At 43.0% G+C, this 24746-nt stretch overlaps 1 protein-coding gene across 1 annotated transcript in view; it reads right to left on the reverse strand.

The window, feature by feature from the left end:
• Window positions 1-3180: 3180 nt before the first annotated feature.
• Window positions 3181-24746, reverse strand: part of LANCL2 (LanC like glutathione S-transferase 2) — a 34407-nt gene continuing 12841 nt past the window's right edge. The window contains exons 3-9 of the mRNA XM_083468829.1: window positions 24072-24279; window positions 12480-12627; window positions 11317-11463; window positions 9911-10093; window positions 7645-7821; window positions 5750-5822; window positions 3181-5031 (exon numbers count right to left, since the gene is read on the reverse strand). Of these exons, the coding sequence (XP_083324955.1) occupies window positions 4916-5031; window positions 5750-5822; window positions 7645-7821; window positions 9911-10093; window positions 11317-11463; window positions 12480-12627; window positions 24072-24279 (1052 nt within the window). The 3' untranslated portion in view covers window positions 3181-4915. The remainder of the gene's footprint in view (window positions 5032-5749; window positions 5823-7644; window positions 7822-9910; window positions 10094-11316; window positions 11464-12479; window positions 12628-24071; window positions 24280-24746) is intronic.

Raw genomic sequence — 24746 nt, forward strand, 5'->3', positions numbered from 1 at the left:
CACCACATTCTATTACTTTATAATGTAATTGTTTTCTCAGGGTCTAAATCTACAACAAGAAGTGGGGAACTTTTTTCAACTTGAGCTGCATTTTCTAGGGGGGGGGGCAGCCTTCTGGAGACCCCATGCTGTTGGTTGGTTGGGGCAACAGATCCCTCTCAGCAGCCTTCTGGAGACCACATGCTCTCTCTTACCTTTGCACAGGAGGCTGCAGTCTTGCTGCACAAAACGCCAAGGGTTCTTCATGGACATCTCACCATTCAGGCATTATTACCATTCAAAGACATATCCAGCCAGACAGAAAAATAGATGGCGGAGGGTGGGGAGGGCAGGACCAGTGAGGTGTGTGGCCTGAGTGGAGTCCCACCCGCGATCTGGAAGACTAATATAAGTCCCTGAGTATAGTATCTTACGTGGCTGGAATTATCAAAATGTAGTGTGGCACAGATAAGCATGTAAGCTGTGTGCAACTTCTCAGCCCCAACCCATTAACAGGGTCCCTAGCAATTCTCCTGTCTTCCTAACCATTTGTGGAAACATGTATATGCCTGATCTGCCAGCTGGGGCTGTGCGTGCATCCTAGACCTGGCTAGATATGCTGAATGCCACTGACCAGCTATCTATGGGGAGGGAGAGTGGAAGACAACAAAATCCAACTCCCTGTGCAAACAGCTGGCTAGATTGCTTCAGGTTTGGTTTTCGGTTTCCGCTTGGTAGTGAAGCACATGCAAAAGAGTCCAGCATTCATTCTCCAGGTAGGGCTGAAGCAGTGGAGAATCACTGACAATCAGTGTCAATATTATTATTATTATTATTAATTAAATTTGTATACCAACCCTCATTGTTACATTATATGACCCAATTGGCCCCCTTGGTATAAGGCAATTTTGTATGTTCCTAAAATGATTTCTGAACCACCAAATATATTTTCAAGACCATTCTTTGATGCAGAAAGTATCACCCAAGGGGAAATTAGGTACTATAAGATAACTCAATCAGTTCAAGCAAGACAGATCATGGACTTAATTTTAGTTGGAAAACCCACTGAAAATACAAAGATGTTATTTATTGGACTATGGCCCAATTACAATAGGAAATGAACTCAAATAATCTGGGCAATCCTTTTCCTGAAAAACAACAACCCTGGAACTCTAAATCTTAAGGGCCAGATTTCTAAATAGGTGTGCAAGGATTCAGCCTATGGCACTTCATTTATGGACAAAGGATTTTGTGACTGAGGCTGCAATCCTATGCACAGCTAGGAATGTCCCATTGACCCGAGTGGGACTTATTTCTGAGTTGACATATACAGATTTGATGCACATTCCTGTGCAAGTGCTTTGAACATACACCCAGAAGGCGCCCTTAACTGTAAGCACATTTGTTTTCTATAGGTTACACCTACCTTTAGCTTTTTTATGCTACAAAATGGTTAGAAAACAGCTTAAGCATTTGGGTTTTCCATGAGAAGCCCTGGGAATCATAGTTTTGGGTGAAATCTCTAAGGACAGTCACCCCCCCCCCTCACACACAAAAATCCCTTAAGTGGGAAGGAGGGCAAACTGAGTTATGACAGCAGGAGTTACATCAGTTTATGGTGTAGGCGGTCACAATCCACAAATGTTGATTCAAGAGAATTATCCTGTGTGACTGAAGATTAGCAATTTTAAGATTTATGAACATGCCCTAGTGAATCCCTCCTTCACAGAGAATAAGAGAGTTGGATGGGACCACAAAGGTCCTCTAGTCCAATACATGGGGGGAATTTGCCCAACGTGGGGCTTGAACCCACAACCCTGTGAATAAGGATCTCATGCTCTACTGACTGTGCTATAAATGAGTGACAAGTATGAAGAAGCTCTAAGGCAAATCATCTGAAGTGAGAGGCTTTTTGTCACAAAAATGAACTGTCTGAATAATTTTCTTATTGGGAACAAGAAAGCTTATTCAATTCAGGGGCCTTACTTCCAGTGCTGACTCGCTTAGGGCCCGCTACAAAACACACCAAGTATTTTAAAACAAGTGAATAAATTAAAGTGACAAGCCAAACTGAGCAAAGACAACAGGCTGCAGTTAAAGCCTGGAGGCATTTCCAAAAGGGAGGGTCTTCCATTTCAATCTCACCAATAGCAAATACCTTTCACACAAATCACTTAGTGGGAAAAGGCTGCAGTTCTGTGCAGGGTTCCTTGGGAGCAAGTCTCACCCAATCCAGTGGGACTTAAAGCATGGAGTGGATCAAGTTACACAGCTGTAGTTACATATGAATGAAACAAGGCTGCTGTCCCAAATGATAGTGCTGGGCTTTCCCACAGTCAACCATAATAGGTAACCATATTTTTCGCTCTATAGGACGCATCCGACCATAGGACGCACCTTGTTTTAGAGGGAGAGAACAAGAAAAAAAATTATCCCCCTCTCTGTGCAGCGCCCCTTCGGCGAAGCGGCAGTAGAAACGGAGCCCCTTCCATTTCTCCTGTCGCTTCGCTGAAGGGGCGCTGCGCAGAGGGGGAGAATTTTTTTTTCTTGTTCTCTCCCTCTAAAACAAGGTGCGTTCAGTCGCCTTCAGTGAAGGCAACCCGAAGCCTCCGGAGCGCAGCAGGAGTTCCCGCTGTGCTGTGGAGGCTTCAGGCAGCTACCTTGGAAGCCTGGAGAGGCCCCCCTCGCTCTCCAGGCTTCAGTGAAGGCAATCAGGGAGTTCCCGCTGTGCTCTGGAAGTTTTGGGGTCCTTTCGGGGAGCAGTGGGAAGGCTGCGCAGTCTTCCCGCTGTTCCCAGAGCTTGTCGGCGCTGGCGAGGGAAGCCTGGGTTACCCCCCCAGCACCAGGGACCACACATTAGCTCCATAAGACACACAGACATTTCCCCTTAGATTTTAAGAGGAAAAAAGTGCGTCTTATGGAGCGAAAAATACGGTAAATCTCATACGTTGCACTACAATATCATCACGTTGGAAGTTTCCATGTCTTTGCCAGCCATGAAAGTGGTGATAAACTCAGTGTGATGATGCCACATAACACTGTAAGAAATCCCAGTGGATGGAGTGGAGCTTGCGCAGTGCTGCCAGTTTTGGTGGCACTAGTAGTAGACCTATGTCATGTGTAACATGTAGTTTCAACTAATGCTGTCTGTTGTCAGAGCACATAGGCAGGTAGGTAAGAAAAATTTGTTCAGAACACATCTGTATTTTGCTAAATTTATTTTTTTGAAAACAACTTTAACAGCAAAACATTGTGATAACTGACTTTCCCCCTAATCCACGACCCCTTCTTCCAAAACACTCTCATTTATGTTGAGAGGCTGTCCTTTTTCTGTTAGAATAAAGCAGTGCAACAAAACTCAGAACAATGTGATACAACAACCTTTAAACATCCTATCTAGGAAGTGGGGTTCACTTCTCAGCAACGGTGACTGGAAGCTATTCAAGAAGCCAAATTTCTCTCATATAAAAAGTACACCCAACAATGCAAATTGTCAAAAATTTCTTTTAGAAGATGTGGAAGAGCAAAATGTAAACAAAACAAAGTTGTGACTCAGGGCCTGAGTGACACATTCACTATGTAGCTCTTCAGACAGAGGAACAACAACAAAGCAACCGTTCAGAGGGTGAAGCAACAAAAATGGGGCTGTCTATGTCACCTAGCAGGGAGATTGGCAGTCCTACTATTAATTAAAACTGGATACCTTGGCCCCTTCTCAGAAACTTCAACAGCAGTAGTTAGTCATTTCATTTCCCAGAGCCCTTCCCTAAACTGTGGGGCTGAACCCAACACTGCTTTTGTGTGGCTCTGCCTAGTTTTGTCAGAAAACTTTCCATGGTGCACAAGAACTGAAGGGATGATGTTCCTCTACAAAATTGGTGGAAATATGTGGGGTACTTAGGACATGTCTATGGCCTCCTCCCTACATTGAAAGGATCTTGTATTTCAGAAAGCACTTAAGAGAGTTTTCAAATCTGAAAATCTCATAGAAGTACTTTTGAAAATGTGCATTGTGGACTTATTTCAAGGGTCGGAGGCACAGAAGATGTAATGCTCACCTATTTAATTTGAAGTGAGCTTCACTCTTGGAGGCACAATCCAGCCCCCCACATCTCAACAGCAGAGTGTAGTACTTGTTTAATTTTTTCCCATGGAAACCAGTGCAACATTCGTGATTCACTTTAGGTATACTGAAAGCCTTAAAAAGTCCCCATGGTGGGCAGGGGGAGATAGATTTGGGGAATAATTTGGCCAGACATCGGGTAACTGATTTCAATGGCAGAATTTTAATCATACGGTTAACCTCTTCAAGAAAATCAATAGGAGATTTGTTTTTTAAAAAGGTTCTTAACTCTGACTGGACCATGCTCTTGATGTCTTGGGGTGGGGTGGAAGGAATGTTCAATGACTTTGACGTTGTGAGTCCAGAAAAGGGTCAACCAAGCTGTGCATTTGGCTGGGCCTGCCTCCCTCATTCACTCATGGTAGCTAATAGGCAGAGAGAGTGTTCCAAATGTGAGGTCCTGTTTCAGCGGTGGAGAGGTGTGCGCTGTCATTACAGCCATGCACAGAAAAACAAGCAGGACAAGATGTCACTGACCAGTTTTCAGCTTCACAATGAATGGGAAAAACTTTACAGTTACGGACAACACCAAGGAACATGCAAACACACCCAGAAAGACCTGGAAGGACAACTGTGAAAACATTAAAAAGCAAGAGTCCCAATGAACTTAAGCCTGATCACTGCCACAGCTCAAGGCATCTCTTAGAATGAAACATTGAAATGTGGAATTCTCTCGCTCATGCAGTAACGACAAGCGTGGTTCTTTGGAGAACAGGCGAGAAAGAGTTTTTCCTCCAGACTCCCAATGTTGGTTCAGTTTCACTTGAGGCACTAAGCAGTCGTGTTGCTTTGGGCATCATCTCCAGTTTCCACTTAGCTGTTCTGCTCCTCTTTGCTTTCTTTCCCTTGAGGGCCGAGTTCAAATGCTGGGAAGCGGGAGTTCTGGGGGTCAATTATGTCGGAGAGGAAGTGGATAGCTCCTGCCATACCTGAAGTGGACAAATCCCAAATTCAGAAAAGCACAAAGACAGAAAGCCTGGATCCTTGGGCCATGATCTTATCCTGAGAGAGCTGCAAAGGATCCCCTGGAACAGCCTTGCATATTAAATACACATAAAACAGAAGTTACCAGTCCATAAGGGAAGGCAGGATCTGCCTGTTTATTACTTTCACAGTGCCTCCAAAGGGATTGCACCTGGCACACTTTATGGTTGGCCTCTGAGCACAGCTGCCAGGGTACAAGACGCACTACTGGCATCTACTCTCAGAAGGCTGCCACAGGGGATGTGAGCTCCAGGAAATGGGGAAGAGACTGGCTTTTAGTGGTGGCGTAGCATGTTGTCTGAACTTTGTGGTTCAGCTCATGTATGTGCTCCCTGCAGGCTAACCACAAGGTCTAATCAGGGTTTGCCCTATGGATTACTGTTCATGGCTTGTCTAGGAGAGCTAAAGCACAAGCCCAGGTTCAGATGGCACACTAAGCCAAACCCTGACTTAACACAGCGGCAGAACCATTTCCTTTCCTGGAGTCCACAGGCTCATGCGCTCAGACACGGATTGGCTTGGCAAAACATAGTGAACCAAGCCAATATCAGCTTAAGTGAATTTACAGCCCAACTAAACCATGTAGCTTTGAATTCAATCATATAACAATTTTATAATATACATGTTACTGAATACAGAATTCAACAATAAAAAATGTCTTGCCTTCAAACAGTGAATAGGGTCGGTCAGGAATACGACAGCCGTGTGCACCATAATCCAGACACCACTCTGCAAACTGGGGGAAATGAAGCAAATAGGGATGAAGAAATAATGACTAAAATATTGAAAACCAAAATAAATAAAGATGTATATCCAATAGATATGAAATACTGTGGTGTGCAAGAAGTCAGTTGATTAAGAAATTTAACTTCAGCCCTAATAAAGTTTCTGATGAAATTTCAGGAAATTGCAAGTGCAGATTATCCAAAATCCAATCTGCAGTGATTAAGGTTTACAAAGAACTGACCCCCCTCTCTCTCATTGGACACAGTGAAAGGAAGAGATATTATCTACTAAGTAGCAATGCAAGTCATGTGCTTCCATTAGAAGGGAGCATAGTGCACTCAGTAGCCCTGAGCACAGAATAAATCCCACCAGCAGCCCTTTCCTGAAGCAGCTTGTCTTGTAAATAAATGTCTGTGCTTAATGTTGAAGCAGCTTCTTGTCCCTTCTTGTCTTGGGAGATAATGGAGGAGTGCACCGGGGGGGGGGGGGGGAGTCAAACTGATACGGAAGAGAAATGTTTTGTTGCAGCTGGGGCAGGTGAAGGTGTCTGGTTGTGCTGCTGCAGATGCACAAATGGTGCTTTGGATAAAGATGGTAAACAAATCCCTTAGCAACTAATGTATTCACCATCTTTGTTCAAGAGGCTGTGTCACATTGGTAGCAACAACATTTTCACGGTTTTCTACAGAAGTGCTGTCACTGCTCCAACAAAACCCACCTCACTGATGGCTCCTCCACTTAACAGCCACTAGGTCTTGGTCCAGGGATGGGCTCTTTCCATGAATGCCAGCTAATCTGGGCAGAGGCCGCCTCAACCCTGGAAGTCAGCTTCACTACCCTAGCTCATAACTCTCCCGTAACAGCAAACTCAAGCCTGCCTACTGATGCAGACAGAATGGCAGCATCCATGCACAAAAGGGAGGTGTGTGTGTGTGTGTGTCAGAATTTTCAGAAAAACAGAACGCCCTTAGAAAATAAAACCCCCATCAACAATCATAGGTCACTGAGAAGCAAACTTGTTCAGTTTTGGCATAAAATGCCAAAGTAAATGGGAAAAAGCACGGCTGGAACCCTAAATGGGATGCCCCACCTTGAAACATTTCGTTTGCTTTATGTAACCTGAGTTACGTGGACACTGTCTTTGTTCCCGAGTCCCTTCTCTTGTTCTTTCTGCTTTTTTCTGTTAGATTGCCGATAATTCTGCTGGGGACCCAGCTTATTCTTTAAACAGTTCTCAGTATAATTTTGAGACCCTAAACTAAATTATGCTGTTGTTGTTAAGAATCAGTGCTTTTTTCTGAGGGTACTCAAGGGTATGCTGTACCAGCACCTTTTAAAAAAAGGTGTGGCACATGTTAAAAGTGTGGCACATGATATAACAACTTCATGTTGCGTACCAGCACCTTTTTTCTTAAGAAAAAGAAAAAGAAAGGACTGAGAATAATTTGAAAGTTCCTCTTCTTTTGCAGTATTTAAACAACACCTTCTTTCAGTCATAAATAATCAAGAACACAGAAAGAAGAATAGAGTTATGAGTATTATCCAATTAAGGCTACAATCCTAACTCCACTTACCTGGGAGTAAGTCCCGCTGAACTCATACACATGTCTAAGATTGCACAATGTATCAAGAGAAGCCAACATGGTGCTTTCTAAATGTTTCCTGGACTACAAGGCTCACGATCTCTAACCTTCTGGAGGGCACCCTGTCGGATGCTCCTGAACTAAGTCTTACGCTGGAGCAGGTCCAGTGAAATCAATGGGTTTTCTCTAAGTATAACTAGCGTTGAGTATCACCCAGTATGTGCATCAGAAAATAAAATTAAGGCATACCTTGCAAGCTCGATAGAGGTACTTTTTATCCTGAGTGAGATGATAGAGGGATAAGAAGGAGTAGCCATTCCCAGCTGTCCCGTGGCAGATGCCATAGCCTTTCCTCAACAATCCTCTCTGCCAAATGACATCACTACATTCTATTGCGTCCTTCAAATATTTATCCTCTTTGAAAACCTGCAGAAATGTGAACACAAGTTTAGCCACAGCAATGAACTAAAAATACTCACTATTTTTAATGACGGCCTTCTTGGTGGCTGCTCCCAAACTTTGAACCTCCCTCCCTAGAGAAGCTGGACTGGCTCCCTCCTTGTCCTTCAGCCAGCAAATAAAGACCTTTTTGTTTCAGCAGGCTGTTGGAAACTGACTACAGTGGTGCCTCGCAAGACGAAAATAATCCGTTCCGCGAGTCTCTTCGTCTAGCGGTTTTTTCGTCTTGCGAAGCAACCCTATTAGCGGATTAGCGCTATTAGTGGTTTAGCGGCTATTAAAGGCTTAGCGGCTATTAAAGGATTAGCGGATTAGCGGCTAAAAGGCTATTAGCGGCTTAGAAAAAGGGGGGGGGAGCGGAAAAAAATCGGAACACTCGCAAGATGTTTTCGTCTTGCGAAGCAAGCCCATAGGGAAATTCGTGTTGCGAAGCAGCTCAAAAACGGAAAACCCTTTCGTCTAGCGGGTTTTCCGTCTTGCGAGGCATTCGTCTTGCGGGGCACCACTGTATTTTAAATAAAAGGGCTGGTGCCTGCCATGTTGTTTCTGGGCTCCTGGGCAAGCAGAAGGATCCTAAGAGCTGCTTAGGGTCAAGCAACACATACTTTTAAATTTGAACAGGTGACACGCCACATACTACCATATTTATCCATGTATTAGACGAGGTTTTTTGACTCAAAAATCATGTCAAAAAACTGAGGTCATCCAGTACACGGATAGTGGCATGGCGAGGGGAGAAGTGGCGTGCCCACCTGCCCGCCGGTTGCGCAACTTCCCCCGACGTCGCTGTGCGTGGGAAATGATATAGGGAGTGTTTCCTGCCCGCAGCTGCATGGGGGGAGAAGCTCAACAACTTTGGGCCATCTCCGCTCATTTTCTTAAAATTGCGTCGCTAAAAATGGGAGGGGTGTCCTTATACATCTTATAGATGGAAAAATACGGTAATTTTGAAACTTCCACAACTTCAAAAGCAGTTTGCCATATGGCATCAGGAAAGTACCTTGTGTTGCTATTAATATTTTTTCTCCTTAGAAATCCCCTTGGACTTACAGAACTAACAATTTTCTTAATGCACGCAGCACAGACATTCTGTCTTAAGAAGCAGTGTAGACAACATGCAACCCATACTATGGGTTCCCGTTGGAAACCTGGAAACCCAACTTTCAATTTTGAAGTACAGTAGTACCTTGGTTCGCAAACACCGAAAACCCAGAAGCAAGCATTCCGGTTTTCAGATGTTTTTCGGAATCCAAACATCTGATGCGGCTGTCAGCTATTGTTTCCAGGGCGCCTGCACCAATCAGACGCTGTGCCTTGGTTTTCAAACTTTTTGGAAGTCAGACTTCCAGAACGGATTAAGTTTGGAGCTTTTGTATTTGCTATTTCTTTTGCGTTTTTGAGGCTTTTTCAGTTAATTTGTTTTTGTGACTGTGTGGAACCCAGTTCAGCTACTGAATGATTGTGTGATTGTGGAAATGGATAAAAGCCCCCCATCCAAACAATGACTATAATCAGTGCAGGTAATAATTTTTTTTAAAAAAAATACGGTCTTATTTATTTTATCGTACAGTACATTGATTATTGCTTTCATTTTATGGATCAATGGTCTCATTAGATAGTAAAACTCATGTTAAATTGCTGTTTTAGGGGTTGTTTTTAAAAGTCTGGAACGGATTACAGTGGTACGTCTGGTTACGTACTTAATTCGTTCTGGAGGTACGTTCTTAACCTGAAACCATTCTTAACATGAAGCACCACTTTAGTTAATGGGGTCTCCCGCTGCCGCCGCGCTGCCACCACGATTTCTGTTCTCATCCTGAAGCAAAGTTCTTAACCCGAGGTAATATTTCTGAGTTAGTCGAGTCTGTAACCTGAAGCGTATGTAACCCAAGGTACCACTGTAATCCGTTTTGGATTACTTTCTATGGGAAAGCGCACCTTGGTTTTGGAACAATTTGGTTTTGGAACGGACTTCCGGAAGGGATTAAGTTTGAGAACCAAGGTACCACTGTATGCATTCTTCCGTGCGTCCAGATTGAGCTAAACAAGGACATACCTTATATGCTTGCATGAGCATGTGGATGACTCCCGGGGAACCATGGCACCAGTGCACCAGCCTGTCAGTCTCATTACTTAAAGATGATGGATAATTCCCAGATCGAAATTTTTTATGGCGCACATAGTCAATGCTTGGTTTCACCAGTTCTCTCAAAGTCTCCTGATCCACATTGCACACTGGCTAAAATATACAACAAACACACAGTATTTTTTTCAAAATAAAAAGCAGTAAGTTTTTTCATATTACTACAAATCCATGCTGATGTGCATTCACAGTGATGAATCTGGAAAATAATTTCACCCTTGTTTAACTGGATGCAGCGAAGGTGGGAGACAACTGTGGCTGTTATATACTTAGAAGTTGGCATCATATGTTACAAGGAGTTGCCAATAGAGAGTAACACAATTCACTTAGGCATCCTCTTTTTACCCTGCCACTAAGTCTTCTGAAATGCCCATTTGTGCATGTTCCATACCAAGAGATACATGAGCTTTCCCACTGATAGGGAACTTGTACATCTCACAATGGGAAATGGTTGTTAAAGTTATCAGAGAGAAAGTTGATATGTTGATTAGAGAAAAACTATTGCTGACATTTATTTAAACAATAGTTAGAGAATGCCTTTTGGGCTTTTGTGTAAAAAGGAAAATAGATTAATCTGAGACATCTGGGTCAGGAAGACTGGGGAAATATTGCCTAACAGAAAGTAGATCAGTTGCATGAAAATATTCTAGAGTGAATATTTTGAATAATTTCTTTTATGAAACTGACAAAAGAAAAAAAATGGAAATTCTATTTTTCTTCTCTTATTCTTTCTACTTTTTTTGTTTCCCTTTGGTGTTTTCTCTTTCTCTGTTTTTGTTTTTATTTAGTTTCTTTTATCTTATTGTATTATGAAAAAACTTTAACAACACCTTATATTATTTTTTATTGAAAAAAGATCAACACTGAGACCTCTGCTATTTAACTTGTTCAAAAACAATTGAGAATTAGGGGTGAGCAGTGAAGTTTGCCGATGACGCTAAATTGTTCAGGGTCATTCAAACAAGAAGAGATTGTGAAGAGCTCCAAAACAAGCTCTCCAACCTGAGTGAATGGGTAATAAAATGGCAAGTTCAATTCAACATAAACAATGTAAATAAGTGTAAACTGATGCCTCTTGGCCACTGTGAGAACAGGATCCAGGCCGAGGTGGGCCACTGGCCTGATCCAGCAGCCGCTTCTTATCTTCTTAAGACAAGTTCCCTTCTTTCACTGTTGCCCTCAGGAGAGTCTCCTTCTCTCCCCACCCACCCAACCCCACCCCCCTTTTCCAAGCTGGCTCCTATCACCACGGTTATTAAAATAATTGATTTGGGTTAGCTGCCATAAAAGACTTATTCACATGCATGGAAGAACATTACCTGCATAAGCATATAGTAGATTCCAGACATGCCATGGGCTGCACCAACATATTGTTTTCTGTGCCACTGATACAATAATGGGCACCGTTCTGTCTTTCGTTCCTCTCTGGAAAAGTTTTTACCTGATTCAATGATGGAATCCACCACCTGATGCAGACAGATAGAATAACAGGCATTCCATTATTCTGAGAGAACATCTCACATCTGGCCGGTACACTCTGTAGCCAAAGCCGTAACAGTGGAGTTATGCAAGCCTAAAAATTTCACAAATTTCTTTATGTGACCAGTGGGAATTGGTCTTGCAATAACCTTTTCAGAGACTACTCTGAACTTCTTGTTCCAGCCAGAAAAATGAAAGAAATCAGGTGGTCCTCCAGCTATTCTTAAACTACAACTCCCATCCTCCCTGGCTACTGAATGCATAGGTTGCAAAGGGTATTCAAGACTTTCTCCAGGTAGAATTTCTGTTACTACATTTCAAAAAGCAATGTGTTATTGCTAGTGAAAGGGACCCCAGCATGTGGAGCAACTGCATTAGTGGGAGCTGCTTGCTAAAGTGTCAGAGGTGTGTTTTTTTCTACCCCTTAAATACTATTACTTCATTAGAGACCAAGCATGCCTGCTCTGCTGTACAACTGAAATGCAGGAGCACTCAGTTATCTTCCAAGAGGGCTTATGCAATAATGGCTTCCATTAAGTGTGGATATAGGACCACTAGTCATGGATAAGTACAGGGCACAAGTACAGACAGCAACTGTTTTAGGTGTGTCCAATATGTTTGTGACTGCAACCATGCACATCGTGCCAAACCCAGAAGTGACCCAAAAATGTCACAAAAAGGTGTGGAATGGGGTGGCCTTATGCGGACCCTGCTGATACGCACGCGGGTCCAGAATGTAACCTCCATGCAAATCGAGCACTGCCTGTATAGCACTAAGAAGAAAATGTAGGCTTTTAGAAAAGCATTATGTGGAAAGCCCCAAAGAAGGCAGGAGACAGTTCTGCAAGATTGAAACAACAAGTGGGACATGTATGGAGATAGCTAAGTGCAGGCAAAAGGTGGGAACCATTACTAAAGGCACCATGAACCTCCAGTGATCTCTCCTCCCAAACAACCAACTCTGTTCAAAGCCAATGCCTGGAAAACAGCGCTTCTCTCTTACCTCCTTGATAGCAGACTGTGGCACAGCCTCGGGTCCAATTTCAGTATTCAGATAAAGCAAGGCATACAAGTAACCAGCTCTTCCATAAAGCAGCTCATCTGGAAGGTCAGAATCTGTGGCAAGGACCATTCTCTGGAGCTGCAAAAGTCTGGAATGAGAAAGAATTGGAGGGGAAACTGAAGGGTTCTCAGTCTTTCATCAGATCACACCCAAGTATGAGAAACTTGTAAATAGGCTACCACAGTGAATAGGAACTGCCTCCAGGTGATCAGGCAAGTAAGCTTTCTGTACACAGAAAAGACTCTGCTCTCCTTTTTTGCAGGCTGTCAGTGTGTCACATGCAACTAACACAGCAGGTTGATGTAGCCAGGTGAGCTGGCAAAAACCACTGTGAGCTTGCAAAGCTAACTAAAGCTGAGGTAACTTAGGCTTTTCTAGGTCAAATAATTTGAGAAAGAGGCCAAAATAATTCCTCCAGAACACAAGAAGCCATTGGTTCATCTAGTTCAGTAGTGTCTCTCCAATATTTGAAAGAGATTTTTTTGTCCAGTCCTATCTGGACTGGTGAAATAAAAAATCAACTGTGTAAGATTCAACGAGGCAGATCAACCTCTAGCCACTCAGCATCACACATGCTTCCAAGCTGCTCCCGACTATTATCCTCTCATTCTTTATATACAGCAGTGGCAGCATTTGAAACTCCCTAAGGACTAGGCATGTTCTGCAACTTGCCATGGTCCAATTGCAACCAGTTTTAGATGTATGGGCATGATGTCTTGCACCTCAGTCCCCACTCAGCACATGAGTGCTCTCCTCCAATCCCATCCGCACTCGGGGCGCAAGTGCTCTCCTATCCATTGGTGGTGAGGGCAATGAGGGCTGCAAGCCCCACCCCCACTCAGCGCTCCCCACCCCCGGAGGCAAGCCCCATCCTGGCGAGGGCTGGGGAGAGTGAGGCTCGCCCCCACCCGGCAGTCGATACCCTATAGCAGATAAAGACCCCATCACTTTTAACCCACTGTGAAGCTCAAGAAACATCTGAAGTGGTAAGATGATTTAACGTGGGTTAAACATACTCGTGTGCGATTCCTACTGCTTATCCTGAGACAACTCTGTGAACAGCCCCCCCCCCCCCAGGGGAAGTGGCATATTTCCTACTTTTTGCCTTCTCAAATGCTTCACACACATCAGTCAGATAGCACAACCATATCCTAACAGCCTGCCTTGTCCTCTATCCAGCCAATCTGTGAAATTCTACCTTCATCATAGCTTTTAAGGCTGTTGGGGGGAGGGATGCCATGGTGGAAACCAAGTACTACAAACATTATAGAAAGGGTTTTAATGGAGGAGAGGACAGAACCCAATGGCACCCCATAAGTGAAAGCCCAGGGGTCTGAACACCACTTTCTGGACATGGCGCAGAAGGAAGGAGTGGAACCACTGTATAACAGTGCCTCCAGCTCCTCTAGACGGTCCAGAAGGATGTTATGGTCAATGGTATCAAAGGCCGTTGAGAGACCCAGCAGAACTAGGAAACAGCTCTCACCTTTGTCCCTACCCCACCGGAGATCATCAACCAGCGCGACCAAGGCAGTTTCAGTCCTATGGTGAGGACTGAATCCTGACTGGAAGGGATCTAAATGGTCCGCATCCTCCAGGCGTGCCTGGAGTTGTTCCGCAGCCATCCGCTCAATCACTTTGCCCAAGAATGGAAGATTTGAGACTGGGCAATAAGAGGAATTTTTAAAAGAACAAAAGGGGTGGGGGGAGCCAGGAAAGCAACCCCCCGTCATGTAAGTGAAAGGGAATATGCAGAGCTCTGATAGGCACGTCTTACCTTGGCGCTATCTTGCCCCACAAGATGGCACTGAAGTAAGACGTTTGAGTGCGAACTGTACACTCAAAGTGGGTGTCTCTTCCATCACTTGTGTAGGCCTGTAATATGTGTTAGTTGTTGTGGTAGAAAGTTATATAGGGGGTGTAGGGAGAATCCAGAGCTTGACTGAAGAAGGGGCCCACAAAAGAATATTGATGAGGATGAGACCATATGAAAAATGAAGATAAGGTTTTAGCTGGAGTTCATTCATTTTCAGCTTTGTAATCTTGTAATACAAAAAAAAGCAGCGCCTAGGCATTCTGTTATTGCACCCTTAACCTAGTTTTCAGGCCTCATGTGGCACCTAGATTGTCTACCTGAGCTAACGCTGAGCACTGGAAACAGGTTATTTCCAGGCCGTCAAATGGAATTAATGAACTCCGCCCGCCCCCATGCTGTTAAGCAAATTTCAGCCTTCAGTCATCAAGGTAAGAGTAAATCGAGTTAGGAATATGTAGAAATGAAGCCATCTATCTGTCTTTCAAATTAGCAGCACCTATCCCTTAGGCACAGTGTAAACTGCTCCAAATCACTTCCATTTCAAAAGTGGCTTAAGATACACCAACCTAGAAGGGGGAAGGGAGCTGCTCAGAAAAAGGAGAGAGATAGCCATCAGATCTGCTTTCTGGATGGCAGCCACTTCCTAGGAAGTAAGCCCAACTGTTTCCAATGACATTTATTTTCAATTAAGCAAACGAGAATCTTAGCCTTAATCTCATTTTTATTCTCTGCTTCTCACTCCACAAAGCAGCCTCGTTGAAACAAAATCTGAAAAAAGCAGCGCCCTGCCTTTTATTCTCAGCAGGGAAAGAAAGTTCCATTTAAAATGCAAACAGTCATATCAAAAAGCCCTGACAGAGATTAATCTTTCAGAGACTGTGGATTAGGAGGAGATTGATGCAACTTCTAAATATAAACTGCAGTGCAATGGCTGTAGGCAGAGCAGAGCCCCCAAGAGCTCTGGGTACAGCAAGGGATGCTGGGGAAAAGCAAACAGGTAGGCCAGGGCAAAGAATGCTAAAAGAAACCACTTGTGTGTTTATAACCTGCCAAAGGTCGCTAGAGCCTTGTCCAAAACGGGAGGAGAAAGGCAGAGAAGTATCCCAGAAGCCTCTGGATCAAATGTTATTCTTTCTAGGGATGGAAGTATCAGAGGAAACCAAACCAAAATAAGCAAGACGGATCCTTTCTCATGCTATGGGGGTGGGTGGGGGTGGAGATGGCATCTTCTTTTTGTAAAGATCCTCCGCCTGACTGCCCAGTAGTAAGTTCTCCTAGCTGCAGGGAACTGACTGAGTCCCTATATATAACCCTAGCATGGCAACTTGCTACTTTGCAGGTGCTTTGCCTTCTGCGAACTAAAGTGACCCTTCTCTCTCCTATACAGCTGCATCTGAAATTATTCATAGCAGCAAAAGGATGCTCTATGTGCAAAAAGATGCTTGCCATGAAGGGGTTGAACAATAGTGAGACTGCAGAAACCAGTATAACTTGCATTTCACAGCTGAATTTGGGGAAATCACCTGAAGCATTCGTTTTACTGAGTTATTTCAATTGTTTTTGTTTGATTTGCTATTTGCAAACAGCTAAAAGTCCGTAAATTTTGATAATAAACCTGATTTGCAATGGGGGTGGAATAATTTCAATTGCAACTGTAGATGTATCAGGGATCAGGATAAACACTACTGGCTGATTCCTCATTTTCACACCAATTCCTGATTTCAGAGAGCTCTACTATAGCTAAGATGGGACGCGGGTGGCGCTGTGGGTTAAACCACAGAGCCTAGGACTTGCCGATCAGAAAGTCGGCGGTTTGAATCCCCACGATGAGGTGAGCTCCCGTTGCTCGGTCCCTGTTCCTGCCAACCCAGCAGTTCGAAAGCATGTCAAAGTGCAAGTAGATAAATAGGTACCGCTCCAGCGGGAAGGTAAACAGCATTTTCGTGCGCTGTTCTGGTTCACCACATGACCCAGAAGCTGTAAATAAAGCGAGATGAGCGCCGCAACCCCAGTCAGCCACGACTGGACCTAATGGTCAGGGGTCCCTTTACCTTTTACTATTACTGCTACTGCTACTACTAATAATAACACTTGATGAGGAAAAGTATCGTAGAATGAATAGACTGATTTATTATTATTATTATTTTTTTATAATAATTTTTATTAATTTTCCAAACATATAATAAAACAAATAACAAAACAGAATCATACAAGACAGACAAACAAATAAACATGTATAATTTCTTAAACTTATTTTCGTAAACCTTCTTTCCCGGACTTCCCCATACCTCCCTTTTTCTGCATCCTTATGTTAACCCTTTCTCAGCAACCCTTCGTTTCAATTTGTTCACTCATATTCATTATGCATTTTTTCTAGAATTAAGATTTACAGCTGCAGTTCTCTATTTCTTATAACCATAACATCTCAGCCGTCATCAATTTTGCAACAGTCTTTAAGATATTTTTTAAATTTCTTCCAGTCCTCTTCCACCGTCTCTCTCCCCTGGTCGCGGATTCTGCCGGTCATCTCTGCCATACTCATATACTCTGTCACCTTCGCTTGCCATTCTTCCAGAGTAGGTAGCTGCTGCGTCTTCCAATACTTTGCCAGAAGAATTCTCGCCGCTGTGGTAGCATACATAAAAAAAATTTTGTCCTTCCTTGGCACCAATTGGCCTACCATACCCAAGAGAAAGGCCTCTGGCTTTTTCAAAAATGTCCATTTAAGGACCTTTTTAATTTCATTATAGATCATTTCCCAGTAGGCCTTTACCTTCGGGCAGGTCCACCAAAGGTGATAAAAGGTACCTTCAATCTCATTACATTTCCAACATTTATTACTGGGCAGATGATAAATTTTTGCAAGTTTGACTGGGGTCATATACCACCTATAAGTCATTTTCATTATATTCTCTCTTAATGCATTACAAGCTGTAAACTTAATACCTGTATTCCATAACTGTTCCCAGTCATCAAACATTATGTCATGACCTATGTCTTGTGCCCATTTAATCATGGCTGATTTTACTACTTCATCTTGTGTATTCCACTTCAGCAGCAGATTGTACATTCTCGACAAGTTCTTTGTATTGGGTTCTAACAGTTCTGTTTCTAATTTCGACCTCTCCATCTGGAAACCTATTTTCCTGTCCTGTTTAAATACCTCATTTATCTGACGGTAGTGCAACCAGTCTCGTACCTTAGACTTTAATTTATCAAAACTCTGCAATTTAACTCTTTCGCCATCTTGTTCTATAATTTCGCAATATCTTGGCCATTTGGACTCCATATTTAGTTTTTTTATCTCTTTGGCCTCCATTGGTGATAACCACCTGGGGGTTTTACTTTCCAACAAATCTTTGTATCTTATCCAGACATTATACAGCGCTTTCCTCACAATATGGTTTTTAAAGCCTTTATGCAATTTTACCTTGTCATACCATATATATGCATGCCAACCAAATCTATTATCATGACCTTCCAGATCCAAAATGTCTGTATTCTCAAGAAGTAGCCATTGTTTCAGCCAGCAAAAAGCTGCCGATTCATAATAAAGTCTCAGGTCCGGCAGGGCAAAACCCCCTCTGTCTTTTGCATCAGTTAAAATCTTAAATTTTATTCTGGGCTTTTTGCCCTGCCAGACAAATTTTGATATATCTTTTTGCCACCTCTTGAAACAGTCCATCTTGTCCAAGATCTGGAGTGTCTGGAACAAAAACAACATTCTAGGCAATACATTCATCTTGATGACAGCAATTCGGCCTAACAAGGAAAGTCTCAGCCTTGACCATATTTCTAGATCTTTCTTCACCTCTGACCAACATTTTTCATAATTGTCTTTGAATAAATTTAAATTTTTAGAAGTCAAGTTTACCCCCAGATATTTCACCTTTTTTGTTATTGTTAAACCTGTTTCATTCTGAAACTTCTCTTTTTCTGCCATTGTTAGATTTTTCTCCAACACCTTAGTTTTTTGCATGTTCAATTTAAATCCTGCTACTTGACCAAATTTCTCAATTAGTTCTAAAACTCTTTTGGTACTAGTCTCTGGCTCTTGCAAAGTCAATACCAGATCATCTGCGAATGCCCTTAATTTATAGTCTTTTGCTCCGAGCTGGACACCTTTAATCAATTGGTCCCCTCTAATCATATTCAGCAAAACCTCCAGGACTGTTATAAAAAGTAAGGGTGATAGTGGGCATCCCTGTCGTGTACCTTTTTCTATCGGAATCTCTTCCGTTACCACATTGTTAACAATCAACTTTGCTTTTTGCTTAGAGTATATAGCACCTATACCGTTTTCAAAACTTTGGCCTACCCCCATCCCTTGGAGATTCTTCTTCATAAAGGTCCAAGAAATGTTGTCAAAGGCTTTCTCCGCATCCACAAAAATTATAACTGCTTTCCTGTTAATCTTTACTTCCAACAACTCTAAAATGTCTATAATGTTCCTTACATTGTCTGACAAATGTCTCCCTGGGAGAAAGCCTGTTTGGTCCTTATGAATCTCCTGTACCATAACTTTCTTTAATCTCTTTGCTAAAATGTCTGCAAAAATTTTGTAATCCACATTGAGTAATGATATAGGGCGGTAGTTTTTGACCTGGTTCTTTTCAGTCTCTGTTTTCGGTATAAGTGAAATAAAAGCTTCTTTCCACGATTCAGGTGCCTTTTTCCCTTCCAGAACTTCATTACAGACTTCCTTCAGTGGTTGTATTATCCATTCCTTCAGTGCCTTGTAATATCTGGAAGTCAAACCATCTGGGCCTGGAGATTTTCCCAGTTTCATCTTCTGAATGGCGTCCTCTATCTCTTGTCCTGTTATTTTTTCATTCAAAATCCTTTTACTTTGTTCTGAAATCTTTGGTAATCCGTGCTTTTTAATAAATTCTTCTATTTCCTGCTCATTTGCCGGCCCCTGTGCATATAATTTCCTGAAAAAGCTTTGGAAGCAATTATTTATCTCATTTGGTTTGTGGATAATTTTTCCTTCCATTTCCAAACTTGTCACAGTGTTCAATTTTTGTCTCTTTTTCAGTTGCCATGACAGAAGTTTCCCACATTTGTCTGCTGATTCAAATGTTCTTTGTCTCATTTGCTTTATCTTCCATTCTATCTCTTGGTTCGTCAGTTCCATGTATTGTGTCTGATAATACTTTATTTCTCTCAGAATCTCATGAGACTTTGGTTTAGACCTCAATTTCTTTTCAGCTTCTTTTATTTTCTCCAAAAGTTTTTCTTTTCTCTCATTCTGTTTTTTCCTCTTTATGGAGTTTTGTTGTATTAGGAAACCTCGCATCACGGCCTTACTTGCGTCCCAAATTGTTCTTTTTTCCACATCAGTTCTCAAATTTATCTCAAAGTAATCTTTCACTGCTTTTTGGGCCTTTTTGTAAATTTCTTCATCTCTAAATAGGGCGTCATTCATCCTCCATCTGAAGGTTCCAGTTGTTGTTAGTTTCATCTCTATCTTCACTGCGTTATGGTCGGAGCAAGTCTTTGGGCAGATTTCTGCTTTTTTTATCTTCGGTGCCATAGAACTAGTTACCCAAATTTGGTCAATCCGTGTCCAGGTCATTTTTGCTTCAGAGAAGAAAGTTCCCTCCCTCTCTAGGGGGTTCCTTACTCTCCAAATATCAATCAAGTCCAGTGTTTCAGTCATTTCAAAAAAAGTCTTTGGAAGTCTTCCATCGTTGGAGATTATCTGTCTCTGTGCCTTGTCCATATTTGTGGAGACAACGCCATTCATGTCTCCCATCATTATAATTTTAAAGTCCAAATAGTCCATTAAAGTCTCATGCAACTTCCTGAAGAATTCCGCCTTCCCCTCATTTGGTGCATATATTCCCAGAATCATAATTCTTTCTCCTTGAACTTGTATTTCTTTCGCCAGGTATCTTCCTTGTTCATCTTTGAAGATCATTTTAGGGGCCAATCTTTCCTTTGCATAAATCACAACACCTCTTTTTTTAACTTGGTCTGATGAGATAAATTCTTGTCCAAGCCTCTTGTTTGTAAGTAATTTCCTATGTGTCCTAGTCACATGCGTTTCTTGCAAACAAATTAAGTCCAATTGTTCTCTTTTAAGAATATGGAAGACTTGGCGTCTCTTCCTGGGGGGGTTAAGTCCATTACAATTCCAGCTAAGAAGTTGCAGAGACATTTTGGTGCTATGTGCCTACTCCTCCAACTGCTCCAAGCTTTTGTTCCTCCTCCGATGGTGGCAAAAGTCCAAATGAAAGATTTGCTATATCAGTCGGCTCTTTCTCTGCTGTTGTATCTACTGTTCCTTTCTGTAAGTCCTCCAAGTTTCTTTCCAAAAACAATTCTTTGTCTTGAACTGTTTTTATTTTAATCTTCCTTCCTTTATAATTAAAGGACAGCCCTTGTGGGAACTCCCACCTGAAAGGTATGCTGTTCTTCTTCAGAAGATAGACGAGATCTTTATAAAAGGCCCTCACCTCCAGTATGTATTTAGGGATGTCTTTAAAGATCTGGACTTGGCAATTCTGGATTACAAGAGACCTTTGGTAGTGCAGATTTAGTATTTTGTCTCTCTCTTCTTTAGATCTCAATGTAATCAGACAATCCCTAGGCTTCTTTCCTTGCCTTCTGCCCAACCGGAAGGCCGTTGTTATTTCAAATTCTTCTTCCTCAAATTCGTCCTGCCAAAATTCAAAGATATTCTCTGTGAGGAATTCTACAAGACTGTCTTTCTCCTCCTCTGGCACTGATCGTAATTTAAGATTCCTCTCCTTTCTCTGAAGTTCCCACAAGGACAAAGTTGCCTCGTGTTCATTCACCTTTTTTGTAATTGGTGCAAGCTCCCTTTTAGTTTCTTCAGCTGTATCTTTTGCACTTTGGGCAATCTTTCTTGTTTCAGAATTTTCTTGAATAAGTTTGTTTATAGAGTCTGTGTTTGAAGCTACACTTGCTGTGTTCAAATCTAGTCTGGTTGTCAAGTCATTCAGTTTTTTTGTATTCTCCGCCGACTGCTTTGTCAGTGCTTCCAAAGACTGGTTTATTTTGAGCAATGCCTGTGTCATTGACTCCATAGATGCAGTTGGTGCTTTTTCCTGTCCAGCTGGTATTGTGCCTTGCATCGACCCTCTTTTCTTTTGAGATTGTTGAGTTTGTTTTGCTTTGGATCTAGTTGTTATCTCATCTGGTTGGCTACTCATGTCCTCAAGGTCAATTCTCACAGGAAAGGCTTGGAAGTGGAAATTTCCACTCTTTCCCTTTCACAGTAACAAGTTTTCTTTAAGTCCTCTAGAGGGAGCATTTAATTATATCCAATTTAAAAAGCCAAAAGCCCATAAGGTAAAAAACAAAGGATCCAAGCAGTAAAGTCCCAAAGTCCACAATCAAAGCACTTTTTACTGTTTCAACTTAGCTATTCACAAAATAACTCCATTAAAGTCTTGTAACTTTGTCCCAGTCAAGATCTTAACTTTGTATCCGATTTGAGTTGACAGCTCAGCTGCCCGGTGTTTGCTCCGGCAGCCCGACTCAGGGTTTTGACAGTGGAGGCTCTCTTTCTCCCGTTCTTTCAGGCAGGCTTTAAATTTTCCAAATTTCCTCCCCCCCTTTCTCCTGCTAACTGGGGGGGGAGATTTCTGTCCGATGTCCGGTTTAAACAACTTAGAAGTTAACCTTCATTTAAATGCAGCCTTGTCTTTTCGTTGCTTTATTTACATGCAGTCCGGGGAGGCAGACTTCCTTACTTTATGCCTTTCCCGTTTTCAGCCAAATTAGAAAAGCTTCTTTTAAATGTCCCGTTCCATCTGTCGATCTTACTCACGGGTTTGTAGTCCAGTTTCAGTTTCAGGAAGGAATCGGCGCTCTCTGCTCAATGGCGACGCGGCTTCACTCCGCAGGCTGGGTAGCGACTCTCAGCACCGCGCTCACACCCGATGCCGCTCCGTAGCCTTTAAAAAGGCTCTTTCGCAGTACCGGGGGGCGCAAAAGGTGCCCACCGAGTCTCCTTGTTTACAAGCTTCAGCGCCTGCAATTTTAGGGGTCCCCCGCTCGCCGTAGCGGGTCAGACCCGAACTTGCGGAGCAGTCCTCCCTCGGAGCTCGAGGCAAGGACCGCCATTAAACACTGGCGCCGACCGGAAGTCAGAGACTGATTTATTATTTCAGCACCAGGCAAAGACCTTTTATTTCCTTTGGCTTTTAAACTTTTAACACCTGGAATGCTTTTATGCTGGTTTGATAGCTACTATTTTAATTCTCTGATTTGCTATATTGCTAGGGCGGCTAACTGGCAGCAGCACATTAAGAGTCTTTCTTTGGAGGCTGAGATATCCATAAGAAAAACCAACTTACCGTATTTTTCGCTCTATAACACGCACCTGACCATAACACGCACATCGTTTTTAGAGGAGGAAAACAAGGGAAAAAATATTCTGAATGAAACAGTGGACGTATCATTTTTGTGCTTCATGCTGTGGCCACAGACATGTGATCTGATGGTGAATTTGGGGTGACCCAATGCAAAGATCCTGAGGATCCATGTGGATCCATGCTTTGTAACCACGTTTTTGCACCATTGCAGCCCCAGGCAACAGTGGGTGCGTGATTTTTTTTGGGGGGGGGACAGGCTGTAGCCATGGACATGCTATGTGCTCTGATGGTGAATTTTGGCTGACCCAATGCAAAGATCCTGAGGATCCATGTGGATCCATGCTTTGTAACCACGTTTTTGCACCATTGCAGCCCCAGGCAACAATGGGTGTGTGATTTTGGGGGGGCAGGCTGTAGCCATGGACATGCTGTGTGCTCTGATGGTGAATTTGGGGTGACCCAATGCAAAGATCCTGAGGATCCATGTGGATCCATGCTTTGTAACCACATTTTAAGTGGGGAGGGAAGGAAAAACACAGAAGGCTAAGAATGCAGGAGAGGGCTATAACGTGAGGAAAGGAAGGCAAAAGTTTCCCCCCACCCACCCACACAAGCCAGCCAGCGTGCGCTCTCTCTCTCTCTCTCTCTCTCTCCCTCCCACCAGCATGACAGAAGAAAGCATTTTAACTGCATTAAGAACTATTTAGCAGCGAAACCTAAGCTTTGCCATCCCTTAAGAGGTACAGACACTGTAATCTTCCAGATCGCATGAATTTACAGGCAAAACACTGTTTAAGGATTTCATCCTTTTAAATGGAAGAAAGCATATTTGAATGCTGTGTGTCTCCAAAAACAAAAAGCAGGAAGTCAAATCAGAATTTTAAGCCGAACCTGTAATCTCTCTTCCCTTCACAAACATTGTTCCCTCCGGAGCAGGGAGAGGATAGAACAAAGGACGCTCTGCTTTCCTCTCTTCTTGCCTGGAGGGGAGGGGCTTTCCCTGCTCTTTGTTCCGTTTGAGCAAACACAGTAACGAAACAGAGCAGGGTGGGCAGTAAGACCCTGAGGCAGAATGCAGGAAAGCAACAGCTTCCTCTCACGGAGCTCCCTTCTCCCTGAAGCGCGGTTTGATTTTTGCCTCATTTTTCGGCTCCAGGGACCACACATTCGCTGCATAACACGCACAGACATTTCCCCTTCCTTTTTAGGAGAAAAAATCTGCGTGTTATAGAGCGAAAAATACGGTAATCCTCTCCAGCTCCTTCGTCTGGTCTCCCAAGGAGGGGATTTGCTCTGCTGTTACTGACCCATTGAAGAATGCTTCGCCTATCTCTAAGCATTTGTCCCCAGCCCATCTCAGGCACTCACTTGGTCACACATTCCTTGGACTCAGTGTCATTCTTCAGCTTGTGGTACACCACTGCTCCCACTGCCAAAGGTCCAGCATCACCACAGAGGAAAGTAACCCTTCTTCCATTCAGATTGCGTAGGATCCTCTTCACATAATCCAGGGATCGCTGTAGATGACTTTGTTCTTGCGTCACACGGTACAGCTGAAGGTACAAAAGGGCTATCCCTGGAATCACCAGAAAGAAGAAAAATTAAATGGACTTATTCCCTCTCCTTTGCTGACCCATAGTGTCACAATAGTCCTTTAAAAAAAAAAAATGACGACAGGACTTTTTATACCTTCTTGAAACCAGGACTCACCTTTAGCAACCAAGTACAAGATGGGTCTCACTCTCCTTTTTTGCCTCTTCTTTTCTCTTCCCACCCTTCTCTTCTTAAATCAAAGCCCAGAGAAATAGAAAATGATGCCTCTACAGCCCACCTTGAGCACAGCCTGCTACTTGTGGTCTTGATTCACCAGGGAAAGACTAACCTGATCCGACTTAAGCTGGCCACTAGACAAACCTTAATTATGGGATGAAATAATACTGCATAACTCCCATTAAAGACACATGGGATCATCCTGAGCAGTGAGATGCAAGTGCCACTGAATTCAGATAAGTAACTTAAATGAGGTGGGTGTCAGGAGGGAGG

This window comes from Podarcis liolepis (genome assembly GCF_965112155.1).
Source record: "Podarcis liolepis genome assembly, chromosome: 12".
Lineage (NCBI taxonomy): Eukaryota > Metazoa > Chordata > Lepidosauria > Squamata > Lacertidae > Podarcis > Podarcis liolepis.